Source organism: Falco punctatus, assembly GCF_963210335.1.
Source record: "Falco punctatus genome assembly, chromosome: 7".
Classification (NCBI taxonomy): Eukaryota; Metazoa; Chordata; class Aves; order Falconiformes; family Falconidae; genus Falco; species Falco punctatus.
Window position 1 is genome coordinate 30,448,627 of NC_137587.1, and position 15,411 is coordinate 30,464,037.

General features: G+C 37.8%; 1 protein-coding gene across 6 annotated transcripts in view; it reads right to left on the reverse strand.

The window, feature by feature from the left end:
- The window catches only part of RPS6KA5 (ribosomal protein S6 kinase A5), a 78,869-nt gene that overhangs the window by 28,974 nt on the left and 34,484 nt on the right, over positions 1-15,411 (reverse strand). For 4 of the 6 annotated variants that reach the window (XM_080396703.1, XM_080396707.1, XM_080396705.1 and 1 more), the window contains exon 6: positions 453-536. In XM_080396703.1, the coding sequence (XP_080252829.1) occupies positions 453-536 (84 nt within the window). Of the gene's footprint in view, positions 1-452; positions 537-1,236; positions 1,365-15,411 lie in introns of all 6 variants that reach the window. The other 2 variants (XM_080396708.1, XM_080396706.1) reach the window with 2 other exon arrangements.

Here is a 15,411-nt window from a genome sequence, read left to right on the forward strand (position 1 = left end):
CGAGCCTCAAGCTAAAAAAAATGTTTACAGTCTGAGAACGTTTATGACATTAATAACCCACTCCATACTGAAGATAACAGATTTCCCTGATGTACAATTAAAAAAAAATATATCAGTTTTCCACAAAGTCATTTTTCCACTCAGAACTATTTTATTTAGAAGAAATTGTCAGCTATATTTTTTCTCCCACTGCACATTTAGAACAAATTCTGAATAGAACACAAATAAGCCTCAATAGCTTTATAAATATGCCTTCTATTTAAGATTAAAAACTGAAAATACATCATACTGGATTTTTTAAATATAAGTAATAATCTATTTTAAGGACAATCTGAAATAAGGCATGTTTAAATAAGACACTATCACATTTTACAAAAAACCCTCAAGCTGAATTTGTTTTTGTTGCCTAACGAATTAATTTCTTTTCACTAATAAACTTAGATAGAACATACCTTATCATGTCCTGTATCTCCTCCTCTTACAATATCTGGAGCCATGTATTCTATTGTTCCACAGAAGGAATATGCTCTCTCATTCTAGCAAAAAAAGAAAACAAAATCCACGTCAAACAACTATATTATACAAATCGTATGGGACAGATATGGCTAACAGTTCCAAGATGCTGGCAGCAATTCTTCTCCAAATAGCTCAGAACTGCTAGCTAAATCATATTCCATCATATGCAGAGATGTACCTCATAATGCTACAGAGTATTTAGTCTTCTACAAAAAAAATGTCATAGGTTTGTGTGGCAGTCTAAGATAAGCACACAAAAATTAATGTTTTGATATTTAAAAAACTTTCCCCTAAGTTTAAATGATCTATACGTTTCAGAACTACACAAGATTCCCCAAGGTAATATAGACACACATTCTGAAGGCTGCAGTATCAATACTCTAGACAACAAATGGAACTTTTCCATTAAAGAGAGCAATTCATTTTAAGTTGTACAATTTGACTAAATTGGATACAAGATCCTTTGGGTTCCCCATATTTAGGAATTTATTATGACCTCTAGAAAAATAATTTTCTTCTGCAACACACACATATACAAAAAACACAACATCCTCTCAAGAAGAGACTTGGAGAGAGACAAGAGAGAGAAAGAGAAAGGCAGACAGACAGACAGAGTTGTAAATTTAATTTTATTCTACACACTGAAGTTATTGCCTTGATTATGTTCAAAACTAAGCTGCTTTCACAGGCATGTATAATTGTTCCCTGTTAGCGATTTACCTTTGAGGTCAACATGAGGTCATGCTGTACCTTGCTAATGACGAAAGCACATGTGTTTGGGCCATGCAACATTGTTCCTCCCTTATCCTTCAAGCTTCTAGCATTTTGGGGAGAGATCCTGATAGGTCCTTTAAAGAAGAGTGTTCAAAAAAGCAAATATTTCAAAAGTCAGGTTTTACATTTGTAGATTCAGATTTGGAGTTTAAAACAGGTGCTATATAAGAGAATGTACTACACTAACAAGAGGAAGCTTCTAAAAGTAGAAATAGTGCTCAGTGCTACCCTGAGGCATAAAAATTAAACAGTCCAACAGCATATTATTAAATTGTATTTATTAAAATACATATACTGTGACTGGTTTCTTGGGGTCAAATTCTGAATTCAAGATAGTTATAGGCCTCATTTTGTTCAAATATTAAATTGAAATACTAACTTCTGAGACAAAACCATAAAATAATAAACTTTTCATGATTCCACTTTCTCTTTACACAACTATTTTTTCTTTTTGATTGTCTTTGCAGTACCTGTTGTCTACAAGAAAAATAGTGTGATATAAAGCAAAAACAAAAAAAAAAATTCAGAAATTCCTAGCCCTCCATCCTGGCATCAGCCAACCTGAAGCTATTCGTATATCCCTCTGTTCATTTTTTCTTGAGCTGGGAAGGAGGGAGAGGGGAAGAAGGAAAAGGAAGGGGAGTGAAAAATACAAAACGAAACTGTTGTTCACTTGCTACCTCTCCAAAGAGTAAAGACAATGCAGCCAAGCTGAGATTTATGAAAACAATTTATAACGCTAATGTATCAAAAGAAATGGATAAAACTACTATCATGTAGTTAGCTGCAAATTCAGCAAATCATTTGCAAAATTATGTCTTTTTTTGTCTCCACGTTGTGTAATAAAGCTAGACTACAAAACACTACAGTGACAAAAAACAGACTAGGGAGTTGTAATGAGCATATACAGTGGTACAGCAGAACCCTTATGATCTCAGGTACCTTTTGCTGGTGAGAAGGCACACTAAAAACATTTCAAAACATGCAGAATTAGTAGTAGTAGCTTTTTTGAGGAACAATTACAATCCTTACTATACATAATTGGTGGTTCTGATTTTCAATTTTCTTTACTTTTTACCTTTACTACCTTTTACAATCATTTTAGCTTTTAATATGGAAGATAGAATTTCTGAAACAGTATTTGAAAATTAGTTTGATTTCTTTCTTAAATTCATGTCTAAGGTGTTTTTTTTGTCCCTTACAAAATTCAGTGTTTAAAACCCCCAAAGTAATTTAGGGAGGTTTTAAAAAAATTGGTACTGTGTAATATAATTTCTTATAATTAATTTTCAATATGAAAAACACACACTGAAAGTCACAGACAGGCATTTATAAATTGAAAACACTCTGGGATATGTTTGTAATGAGGTTCAGAAAAACCTCAATTTCTGATCCACATAGGTAAGTACTTGTATCCTTTAGCTCTTGCTTCCCTTTCACTTTAGAATTGGTCTACTGCCAAAACTCAAGGCTGAACAGAGCCAAGAAAAAGAAAGCAGATCATCATCACAAGCGTAGATCTTAGCAAGAAATTAAGTAGTAAATTGGAACTCAGCATTAGGTAGGAAAAAAAAATGGACCCACTGATCATTTCCTTCATAATCAACACTGATCTACCATCACATATACTAGCATCACATTCCAGAAGCCCTGCAAGTACCAGCTTATGACTCTTACAGGGCGACCATTAAGAAAAAGCAGCCTTAAACCAAATATTTGTTTCTTATTTAACCACGTAAAAATCTCAGAGGCCTATAGCACTCCCCAGAACATTAATAAATCCAACTGTCTGAAAGCAAAGCATTCAAACTTGACTACAAATTGACACAGATTTGCCTTTATAAGATGCTGTAGAAAGTCTCAACTTTAGACAGTTGAGGTCAGAAAATCTGGATATTTCTTTGTTATGACACCTCTGTTTGCATTGCATTTTATTAAATTACAAGCCCCACCAACTAAATCTAACTGTTACAGTTTTTATGGCATGAAGTTCATTCACTAGGAGCACTTACATAAATTTGTCATTGTTAAATACACCTTTTTTAGGGAGTCACTAATAGTCTTTACTATTATGTACTACATGAGGTTTTAAAACCACTTTCAAAGAAAGTTAACTTCCAATACGAGTTTCCTCTTCAGTCCCAGTACTTGGTCTCCCCAGTACCAGAGAAACGTGAACATACTGGAGAGGGCATACAGCAAAGGGCTACTAAAAAGATTAAGGTACTGAAAGATACGAGGAAAGGCTGAGAGACATGGGACTCTTCCACCTGGAGAAGGGAAGGCTCGGGGATCTCATCAATGTATGTAAACGCCTGAAGGCACAGTGCGAAGAAGAGGGAGCCAGGCTCTTTAACGCACAGAACGAAACGAAACGGAGGAGGTTCCCTCTGAACATCAGGAAACACTTTTTTACTGTGAAGGTGACTGAACGCTGGCATAGGCTACTCAGGGAGGTGGAGGAGTCCCCAACCTTGGAGATACTCAAAAGGCTTCTGGACATGGTTGTGGGCAACTGGCTCTAGGTGACTATGTTTCAGCAGGGGGCTGGACCAGATGACTTCCAGAGGTCCCTTCCAAACTCAACCATTATGTGATTCTGTGACAAAAAGTGACTGTAAGTTGTATTTCACCTTTCATTTGTGAAATCACATTTTACTCTCATACCAAGTATGCAACCCCCTCCAAAATTTCAAAAACCACAACCAAACTTCATTTTGTATTTTGCCCCCACAATTTACATTTCATTCAACCTTATAACATGAATCCAAATTCCAGAGTACATATTATTAACACTTCCATGTTATGAAATATAAGACAAAAAAATAAACAATGGAGCTTGGATTACCTACAGGTGAAATCTCACTAAACATACACATCTTCCAAATACTAGAGCTTAAATGTTTTTTTGTGTAATGCAGAATGGTCATTTTTTCCCCTCACTCAGCACGCATGCCTTAAAAAATTGTCATTCCCTCTTCTGAGTTGCAGAACAGCAAGCAACCAGACACGCAAAAAGAAGCAGAAGTGTGGCTAACCCATCTCTTAACTCAATATGACAATATCAACCTTGTCTTTGGAAACAGCATTGTTATGTTTGTTGCAAATCACCATGTTTACAGATAACCTGGAGATGGTCTTCAGTCCTCTAGCACACAAGAGTTGATTTCTATTTCTGTTTTTTTCTTTACCAAGTTCAGTATTATTCCTGAATGTTTATACAATAACATATTTTTTATTAAAGGTATACAAAGTGGCTACTTCAAACAGGTTAGCAACTTATGAGTGCAACAACTTTTCATGAAGCCACTGATACAAACAGAATTTTCTTAAGAGTCCTGCATCAGTGAAAACAGATAGGTTCACCTGGACAGCCAGGAATTTCACTTACTTAAACCATCCCTCTATTAAAACAGAAAAACAAGTTACATTCCCTTAAGACTTATTCTTTGAGATGAGCTTATACACCAACACTGTGGATGGGCCTATATGTATTACCACACTGTTTCTAATAAATACTCTAGTACTGCTAGTGCACTGCCCTCTTTCCAAGTTCCTTGCAATCATTCTGGCTGGTCTAAGCATCCTAGTGAAATGTAACTGCTTTAACTTGCTAGGACACTTTCAATACCATGTGTATACGATGATCTCTGCAGCCTTTTCTCCAGATGATCTATTTTAGCATCCCATTTTCCTTTTCCTTCATCAATGAAGAAACGGCACTGAGCAGCTTTAGGTCAGAGAATTATAATTCCTTGACTGTCCAAGATGGAGAAGTGTAGTGTGGATTAGCATTTTTCCTGGAAGACAGTCACTTCACCAAAGAAAAAAAAAAAAAACAAAAACCACCGAGCACTTTCTTTGTTATGACTACATACTCTGACCTTGGCAGACTGACCACAATTACACCACTTCCAGAGATCAAAAAACCTAGCTCCAGAATTCAATCAAAAGTGCCAACAGAAGGATGGAGGTATTGCACCACCAAGCTCCTGATGACCTTGTGATATCATCACCTGGCCCCGCTTTATAACTAAGTAATGCTAGGCAGGGATGTGAAACTCCCTGATGTTGTAAAAAGCATGTATGCAAACTTTCCTCCTCAAAGAGAAGGCTTACACTTTCATAGTTCTCTAAGCACCTTCATAAAGTGAAAAAAAAAAAAAAAACCAGTAGCAAAAAAAGATGAAGGAACTCCCATTTCTCTGCAAAGACTAATCGAAACTCACCACACCTACAGTCTGCCCAACAGAGAAAGTCACTACTATAATACACAGATGTGTTCTCGAGTACACATCCTAGTCTACAGCAATGCAAATTCAGTTTAGCAACACATGTAATGGCAGCTCAGAGACTTACTAAGTCTCTTAACTGTTCAACAGGTCAGAACAGGATATGTGGGACAAGAATTGTAATTCCGAAGTGAACCACAGAAATTAGATGAGACTTCAAAAGAGCCAAAACATCATAGATGCACAATATGCTCCTAAAAGGCTCATTTCTACTAGGCCAAACTGTCTTCTGGCATCCAACTATTTGTATGAAGGGCCTACTCCATTATATCCAATTTAAGAAGTTACTGTGCTGGAAGGATAGTATTAGAATCCACTGCTATAAAAAACCTCACACAGCCCAGATGCACAGAAAATGTCTGATACAATGTCCTAACACATCCAAAAGGGCACGGAAACTGAGCAAAAAAAATAGACAATAGGTTCAGGATAGGTGTTTCCCAACACCTAGGGGATGAAGGCCTATGTTATTTTACCACATGCACGCAAAGATGTGCATCTGAGAAAAACTCCATTTAATACTTGGCTGAAGACGTCTTCAACTAGGACACAGGTAGACAATTGTCTGAATGTCAGGGCCAAACTACTATTAATAAAGAAAAAAAAAAATCTTCATAGAGATCCCAAGGGATTGTTAAATGGCACTAAAACTCCTTCAACAAGCAGAGAACATCATTAGTTCAGGGCCTCAAAAAAAAAATTTAAAAAAATCAAGTTAACCCTCTAGAAACTGAGATCCACATAATTGGGTATCTTGTGCTTGCCATGCTTACTCATAATAGCATGGCAGACAGGACATCCCAGTCAGCTTGAAGGAAGTACAGAGAACAGCTTTCAAAGCTCCAAAGCATCCCCAGAACAAAAGATGATGACCCACATTGAAAGGTTCAAGACTCGGGCAAGCAAGGGCTAATGTGTTGAGTACCTCCTCAGTCAATGGTGTCACCAGTATGTTGCTGCTGAGCACTAAAGCAAAAGATTTCTGTTTAGCTTTCTGCAGATAGCTAGAAGTTGCATCAAGAGAAACAGACAATCTATACAATCATTAAGCACAAAATGCCCCCATCTGTTGCCAAATTGGCTGTTTGTACAAAAGACTGAGCAAATTGGAGCATGCCATTTGACTATTGGAAAAATGGAAGCAAAAACCAAAACAGAAAAGATCAAGTAAGTTTTTAAGAACCCACAAGATTTTTTTTTTCAGAAGCCTTGGAAACAAAACATTCACCAAAGCGAAGCACCCAAACAAAAACATGAAAGACGACTATAGAGGTGTGAATGCTGGAAAAGGTGAGTTGAGTATAAAGCTAGCTAACAGAATACTAACAGGTAAAAACAAAACAAAACAAGTAACCACACCCACAAAGAATAACCAGATGCTCTTTCTAGAGTATCTGGCTCAGAATACTGAAGCATATTCCAAGTACACTGCTCCATCTGTGTGCACCAAACCTAAGGAGAGTATCTACTTGCCATACAAATACGGCTTTGGAAAATGTTTCAGAGCTTAAGCATTTGTGATTTTATCTCCAAAGTGTGAATGCAGATATGGAAAGCACTCAAGTGTCTTAAGATAGTCATTCTGTCATTTGAAGACATATTATTTAACATTTAAATACACAGCCTTTGACTGTGTATTTACTACTTCAACTTGACAAACTGCATTGAAACAGCACGTGCCACTGCTCCAACCGAGAGGGCTCCTAAAATCCTACAGCTTGTTTTATTCACAACAGTCTTTGTGCAAACACATTTTAGCCAGAGGATTAGCCAAGTACTCTTTGAAGCCATTCTTTTCAGCATTCACAATTAGGACCCACTTCAACTGCATGGAAAGGTCACCTTTGAAACAGAACAGACTGTTTCTGTTCTCCAACTACTTAATACACAAATACTTTATTCTTAGCTGAGCTGGACTACCACCCTGAACATCAGATACGATACATTCTGAAACCATACTACTACCACATTCCTTTGAACCATGAAACTTCACACAAATGAATTCTGCAACTTTAAAAAAAAAACAACAACAAAGCTACTCTTCTCTAAGTGTTCTTTAATAAGAATTCCTTGTTAATAAAAGTGATGATAGGATACAGTCCAAAGGCTTGGATAAATCCTAGAGTACATAATTTCTAGCATAAGAATTTCAAGAAATAGAAACTACATAATATTAGGGAAAGGGCACTTTCTGGCTATTAAATTGGTTTGGACTTTTAACTTCCTTGTATTCTGTATTCATATAAAATAATCTATGAACATAATCAAATAGCTTAAGAATTACTCCTGTAGTGTATTCGGTGTTAAAAAACAACAACAAAACCAAAACCTAGAAACACTAAGTGCTGTTGGGTAGAACACAGACAACCTTAGAGCTGAGGAGTCAGAGCTGCAGTCTCCTATGGCATGTATTTCATCTATTAGCAACAACTCCGCCAGTGAGTAGCACCTGGTGACACAAAGCAAGAGGGTTCAATGAAACAGAAGCTCACTGAACACATTCAGGGCTGCTCTCAGGACTGGATTGACTCTCCACAAATCCACTGAAAAACTCTCCAGTCCAGACAAGGATTACTTACTGGTTCTTGCCACATTTTTTTAATGGAGAAATAATAGAATTACTATGCATGTTTTAGCTGGGTTCCTCCACAGATTTCAGCAACATTCTTACAGGGTTCCTATGCTTGTCCATACTTGTTAGCTGACAAATGAAATTGCTTCATTCACTTAATCTGGCCTCAATGTTATGAAGGTTTCAAAACGCTACAACCCAGTAAAGCAAGAGAAATGCTTAACTGTTGTTGGAAGTACTCTGAAATACCATAGCAAGTTTAAACAAGGCTTTTAATCTAATACATATATGGTCTTCCTAAAGTCAAGGATAATTCCTCCTTATTTCATGAATAGTAAAATTCTCCATACCAACTTTTAGATCAGATATATAGATTAAAAAAATCAAACTGATGAAAGTCACAGCTCAGCTAAAACTCTGTTATCTTGGGTCTTCTCTTCAAGCAATTGCCTAATGTGAATGTGTACACCATATAGATCATGCAAGCTACTACCATGTTTCCAGCTTCTATAAATACCCAGAGCTACAAGTAAGATCCACCACTCTGCCATGAAAATGCCTCTCACCTACAATAAATTGGAAGGAGTCGGTATGTAATATATATGACAAAATGAAAGCCAGCCTCCAGATGTAAACTTTCAAACCAACCTTTTGGAACTGGTAAAGTTATGATCAATATAAAGACCTTGCTCTTCATTTTATTTAGTAAATAAACACTCTAGCACATGCAAATCTGTGATCTCAATTGTTATTCATAAGTATTTACAAGTCAAATATTCTCTGATAGACAGTAAGTCATCTTATATTACCAGATGCATGGCATAAGGTAATTTCTTGGGAAATAAAAATGCTAAAAAAAAAAAAAAAAAAAGATGTCTTCACACAGTGATAAGACTTATAATTGGGGAAGGGATCACAAGGAATGCAAATGAATGGCAGATGTTAAAGTTTCTTTGACATCACAGTATCATAATTCTTGCACAAGATGGTACACTTCCAACTTATGTTATAAAGTAAATAAGTGATGTTGTGCTTTTGGCTCTCAGGAAGTCCAGCTGAATACCGCAGACTACAAGGAGGAGAAACACACAGAGAGAACCTTCATCCTCTAAGTCATTAATGTTTCCTAGGTACATCAACTGATCAGTAATGAAGGAAACCAGAGGCAGTTGATCCCTCCTGCAATAAGAGATCAATGTAGAGACTGGGTGACAAGACGCTGGAGCACAGCCCAGAAAAAAGGGATTTGTGGGTTTTGGTTAATGGTAAGCTCATTATGAATCATCAGTGTGCCCGGATGAAAAAAGGGACCAAACATATCCTGGGTGCATTAAGTACGTTATAGCTAACAAGTTAAAAAATAAAAATTGTCCCACTATACACATCAGTGGTGCAGCCTCACCTTGACTACTGTGTGCAGTTTTAGGCTCCAATATATAATGAGGATATAAAAATATGAGAAAGCATCTAAAAAGGACAACAAAGATGGTGAAAGGACAGGAGGCATGACTTTTGAGTGGATAAGGATACTAGGTTTGTTCAGCTAAGAGCTGAGGAGATGGAGGGGTATCCTTATTGCTGTCTACAGTGTTCTCATTCATGATGGGGAGTAGAAAGGGAGATGCTGATCTCTTCTCTGGTGTCCCGTGACAGGAAGCAAAGGAGTTGCTTAAAGCTGCAAGAGGGGAAGTTCAGATTGGATATTAGGAAAAAAATCCTTTACTGAGGGTGGTCAAGCACTGGAAACAAGCTCCTCAGGGAAGTGGTCATGACCTCAAGCCTGTCAGTGTTCAAGAAAGTGTTTGGAAAACTGTCTTAGATATATGGTTTAACTTTCAGGTGGCCCTGTGTGGAGTCAGGAGCTAGATTCTGTGATCCTTGTGGGCCCCTTCCAACTCAGGGTTTTCTACAATTCTATGATTCAATGAGACCAGAGCATAGCATGTTTCAACTGTGCCAGGAAACATTTCCTTGATGTATAAAAATCTCCAGGTATACAGAATGCTACACAAGCCTTTACGAAACTAAGGAAGGTGACTTCACACAGCAGATTCTTCAACAATATTTGGACTAGCCAGGTATTTCTGGTATCTGCAAAACGACTGCTGTGAATTGTGCTGGATACAGTCACAGACTGCAAGGATTGGAATAATCCAGAACTGCTTGTGAAGTTCCCCAAATGACTGTTTTGTGGTATGATTATCAATACACTAACTGTACCTAAGAAAAACTATTTCTAAATTAGTGCTTCATATAAATTCTGAACAGGAAACCCACAGAAAAATTTCTATGACTTCTCCTATACTTCTCATATGGTCTTAATTACATGTGAAATCTGTACTCTCTTTTGCATCAGCTACAAGTGTCTAGCAGAAGAAATGTCAGTCTGCTCTAACAAAAGGCATACAATGGATTGTACCACTGTTTTGAAGGTTCAGTGATGGCAACAAACATCCCCAGTATGCTCTCACAAAGGCTTTAGTAGAAAACAATAGCTCAGGAGAGCAACACTGTCCTAAAAGATCTATCTAGCTTTGTATTATAGTATTTAACAGCTCCTGACACTAATTTAAATTGAATGTGCAGAAGTTCCAACACATCTTGCATAAATACTTTTAACTGATACCTAACTAGGATAGTGTGTGACACTTCACCCAGTGATGAACAAGTCATCCCAAATGAAACCTGCATGTTACACTTCCACAGGAAGTCTCACTCAAAAAGGTAAGGCAGAAAAGCAGACTCCAATTCAGAACTAGAAATGGCCACAAGAGGTAACAGTACTGGAAATACATTAAATAGGTAGTCAATCCTCTTGAAGAATAATGCTAATGTGGTTTTGTGAGGTTCCTGGAGTCTCCTGGTGTGCATATTCATCAGTATCAATACAATAGGAACAGCTTCAGCCACAATAATATGGCAAATGACCCTTGTATTTCATGGGTTTACTAATTTCTTCATTAACAAGGAACAACATTTTAAACAATAAATACTAAACTCTCCCTTGTAATTATTTTAATTTATTCAATGCATATTAGGAAATTGACAGAAACATCATCCATTCTACCATTTTTATGAGGTCATTGAAGAAAAAAAGTAATTAGTTGAGAAATAAGCAAATTCGGATAGTAAAGGCTAAAAAGGATACAGGCATTCAGGAGTAAGACTTAACTATGAGTATGGGCCCACCTAAAGAGTTTCACATGTTATCAAATAAAATAATTTTCTTGCAACATAGAATCACAAAACGGTTGGGGTTGAAAGGGACCTCTGGAGATCATATAGTCCAACCACCTGCTAACACACGTTCTCCTAGAGTAGGCTGACCAGACTGGCATCCAGGAGGGTTGTGAATGTCTCCAGAGAAGGAGGCTCCACAGCCTCTCTGGGCAGCCTGTTCTCTGGCACCCTCACAGTAAAGTTTTTCTTCATATTCAGATGGAACTTCTGTTGCAGTTTATACCCGTTGCCCCTTGTCCTGTCGCTTGGCGCTACTGAAAAGAGGCTGGCCCCATCCTCTTGACCAGGGGTCCTCAAACTATGGCCCGTGGGCTGGATACAGCCCCCCAGGGTCCTCAATCCGGCCCCCAGTATTTACAGACCCCCCACCCCCCCTCCCCCTCTGCCGGGGCTTGGGGGGGGAAACCAAGCAGCCGCAGAGGGCTGCCTACCACTTCATCTGCGCACCAGCCCCCTGGTTAAAAAGTTTGAGGACCCCTGCTCTTGACACTCGCTCTTAAAATATTTGTAGACATGCACAAGATTGATAATCCATCCCTTAATCTCCTCAAATGCCCAAAGTGGTAGTTATGAACATTTCATTTCTAGGTATGCACAGATCCTAGTATTTGTACCTCTGCTAGGGAAGTCTCACTGTTGCTCTTCATTTGACTAACCCAGGAAAATATGCTAGAGTAAAACTACCTTCCTTAATTGCTTACACCTCTAAACAAATGTTTCAAGTCCAAAGTTGTCTTTGAAATCCCTTTAACAAAGGAAGAAAGTCGAAGTTAACTTCCAGGTTGCATTAACTACACCTTCCCTGGGCTCTATCGGTACTGTAACAAATAACATCAATCAGAAACATTAAAAAAAATAGCAATTTTCTAGAATACAAGGGACAGTATCATTATTGTTGCTATTTTGTACAGCTGCAAGTGGATGTGATTAGAGTTCTGGAAGTCATAACTTAGCTTTTGACTACAAGCATAAATGGTGAAAACTCTCCTAGTATAACCATGTCAGGGCCCTGAGCTTATTGACAGGCTGTGCAACCTCCTTCTCCAGTTCCAGGGGTTAAGGCATCTCTGGCTCAAGACCAACACTGACACAGTGCAGCTGAGCAACCTGTATGGAACCTTGTCAGGGGCCTCCTCCACCTTCAGCTGGGAGCAGAAGTTCAGGCTCCCATTCTTCATTCCTTGTGTCAGCTGTGCTGCAGGTATGCCTGTACTTGGCTGTGTACTTCACAGATCCTGACCCACTAACTTCAAATCCTGGCTTGACCTCAAGCCTCTCTCCTCACAACAAGCTTGTCTGACAACCACTGGACTGTTGTCTGAGCCTGTCTTACCGCCACTGGAGTTGCTGATCCACACCTGCCTTGCTGCCACCCTTAGCTCACAGTAATGCAGAGAGCAGTCTCCCCATCCTGCTGCTCCCTGACAAACTAGTCAAGAACCACAGTTCCTCTAGAAAGATTATGACTGAAGAACTTAAGCAGTTGAAGAGTTCAGCAGTACTCCACAGATTATCTCATACATCAACTATCAGCAAACTGTTTATAAGCTACTGATTAAGCAAGCCATTAGAGGTCCCTTGGCAAGTTTATTGAGAAAACCAGGACCACAGGATAAATCAAAAGAATACTGTCATAAATGGAAATTTGAAATGCCATAGAGGACACAAAGGTGCTACTAAAAAGCTGATCTGCTACATGGATTTTGCATTTCGGGAAAATCACAAGTAAAGATTGAAAAGCCTAAATTCCATGCAGAAACAAGCCTCGTACCTTCAGTGAACCCTAGAGGTCATCCTATCTGAAAGTGATCTTATTGATATTTACCTCAAAAATAAAAATACACCAGGAAAAAAGCCCGTTTCCATACAAATCAGATCTGTAACGTTCTTCATCATTTTAATTGTCCAGAGTAACAATACTGTCAACTTAAGACGACATATGAAAATTGACAGAAAAGCCCCCTTGTTCAAAGATGTGATGTAGACTTAAAATGAGAAATAAAAAGTCTGGTCCAACAGAGTGCATGCCAGACTAAGTGGTTTCTTCCTTTTTCTCACTTTTTTTTTTTAATTTTTATTCCTTTGGGAACCTTTTTGGTTGTAACACCCAGACATAACACTGGGTACTTAAAACTGTCCATAAGAAAAAGAGTACAACTTCACCCAAAACATCTCTCAGCTGCAGACTGTTGCTTGTGCAGCTGTAACTTCTATTCAGGACCAAAACTATGATCTCTGTAGAAGACTAAAGAAGAAGAACAAAGACAGGAAAAATGTTTAGTGGTACACTAGTTGGACTGCTCTGTTGCATTTGACAAAAATCATAATGAAGATTGTAGTACAAAATTAAAAGATTCAGACTAGACCAAGAACGGTTGCAATATGGTAGATCAAACTATTAATTCTTCTTGAGATGACATTTCAAAGAATAAACATATAAGGTCATCTGAAATGAATTACAAATCCTATCCTGGTGGCTGTTCCTACTTGAAGCCAGTTAAGTCAAAATACCATGTTCTTTACTACAACTCATGCCAGAGCTAGACACACCAATGACTTCTACTTCCAAAACAGACATGGAATCAGGCTACTGAATTTTTCAAGGAAGAATAGATTTGCCTGCCAGCAGCTACCACTGGAACAGAAACTTAAAAGGGACAGCAAGAACAGCTAAACCTGGTATTGTATGCCAGCCAAGAAACATGTGACCCAAAAACATAACTCAATGCAAGGTTATGTTGTTATGTAATGTCAAGTGGAGGTTCAAGAAACAGTTTCCACTGATTTATACAACAGCTATGTTTGCTTTCGCAGTGTAATGCAACTGCAATTCTGCAAGGAATTCTTTAAACCAGTTCATGATAATGGATTTGTAAAGCAAAAAACCAAGAGAAAACAAGTCTCAGCTCCATAGGGACAAAAAAATATCAAAAAAAATCAGAAACAGCACATAATTGTATGGGAAGAATGCAAGTATGAAACCACTGTCATCCTGGATGAACATTTTGTACTAGGGTCTTCTCAAAAATCTAGGTTTCGGAAGACTTGTTTTCTGAAACATCACTTTTTGATAAGAGAGGGGTAACAGTACCAAAAGAGAGAATGGTATATGAAGCAAAACATGAAAAATATCCTCTTTCTTGTACCTTATAATTTTGCCTCTATTTGAAAAGAGTACTGATTCTGGGAAGAACTGTACTAGCTGCCACTGACAAGTCTTCAAAAATTATTTTTTTAAGAAAGAGAATATAAAAAAAATGCATAGGCGATTGAAAATAAACATTCATAGTATTGGAGAGCACCACATGTAAAAGGTAGATGAGTAGGAGTGGCCAATTTTGCTCAAAAGCAATCCATCTGGTTCTAAATTAATTTTCATATCACCACAAATTCCTGGTCATTTAAGGTTTTCACACCTGGTTGCCCCAGTTTCATTGAAGTTAAGTATTTGCAGTAATTCAAGAGGTAAAAAAAAAAAATCTCTGAGAAAAAAAAATTAATGAGGATGGCAGCATTTCCCCTCAAGAAGTTACATTGTTTTTTGTTTTCCCTTGAAAAACAGAGAAAGAATTTTCCCAACTTGACTAGCAACATAGTATTTTATAGATCAAATAGAAGATACCAGGCTATTTAACACACAGATCAGTATTTCTTCCCAAAATGTGATTTTTAAGTGGCATCTTACAATACCAAAAGAGTATCCTTAGAGCAGTCCCTGTAAGAAATATGATCTGACTTGCATGAATGATCTGACTTGCATGAATTCTTAATGGCACTTTGGGATTTTGGCATCAAAGTCTGGACAGAATGTATTCTGTGATCCAGTCTTTGCATTACTGCTCCAAGCTGAGAAAGCACAATCATCTTTTGTGATAAGCATTGAAAATGGGACACCTCCTGGGCTAAGGCGCAGCCAGCCATCTGATCATTGATGACCTGTTTTTGCAATTAAATGAGTCCAGTTCAATTGTGTGCCTTTAGAGTGCCTGGTATGTTCTCAATATTCAATTTCAGAAC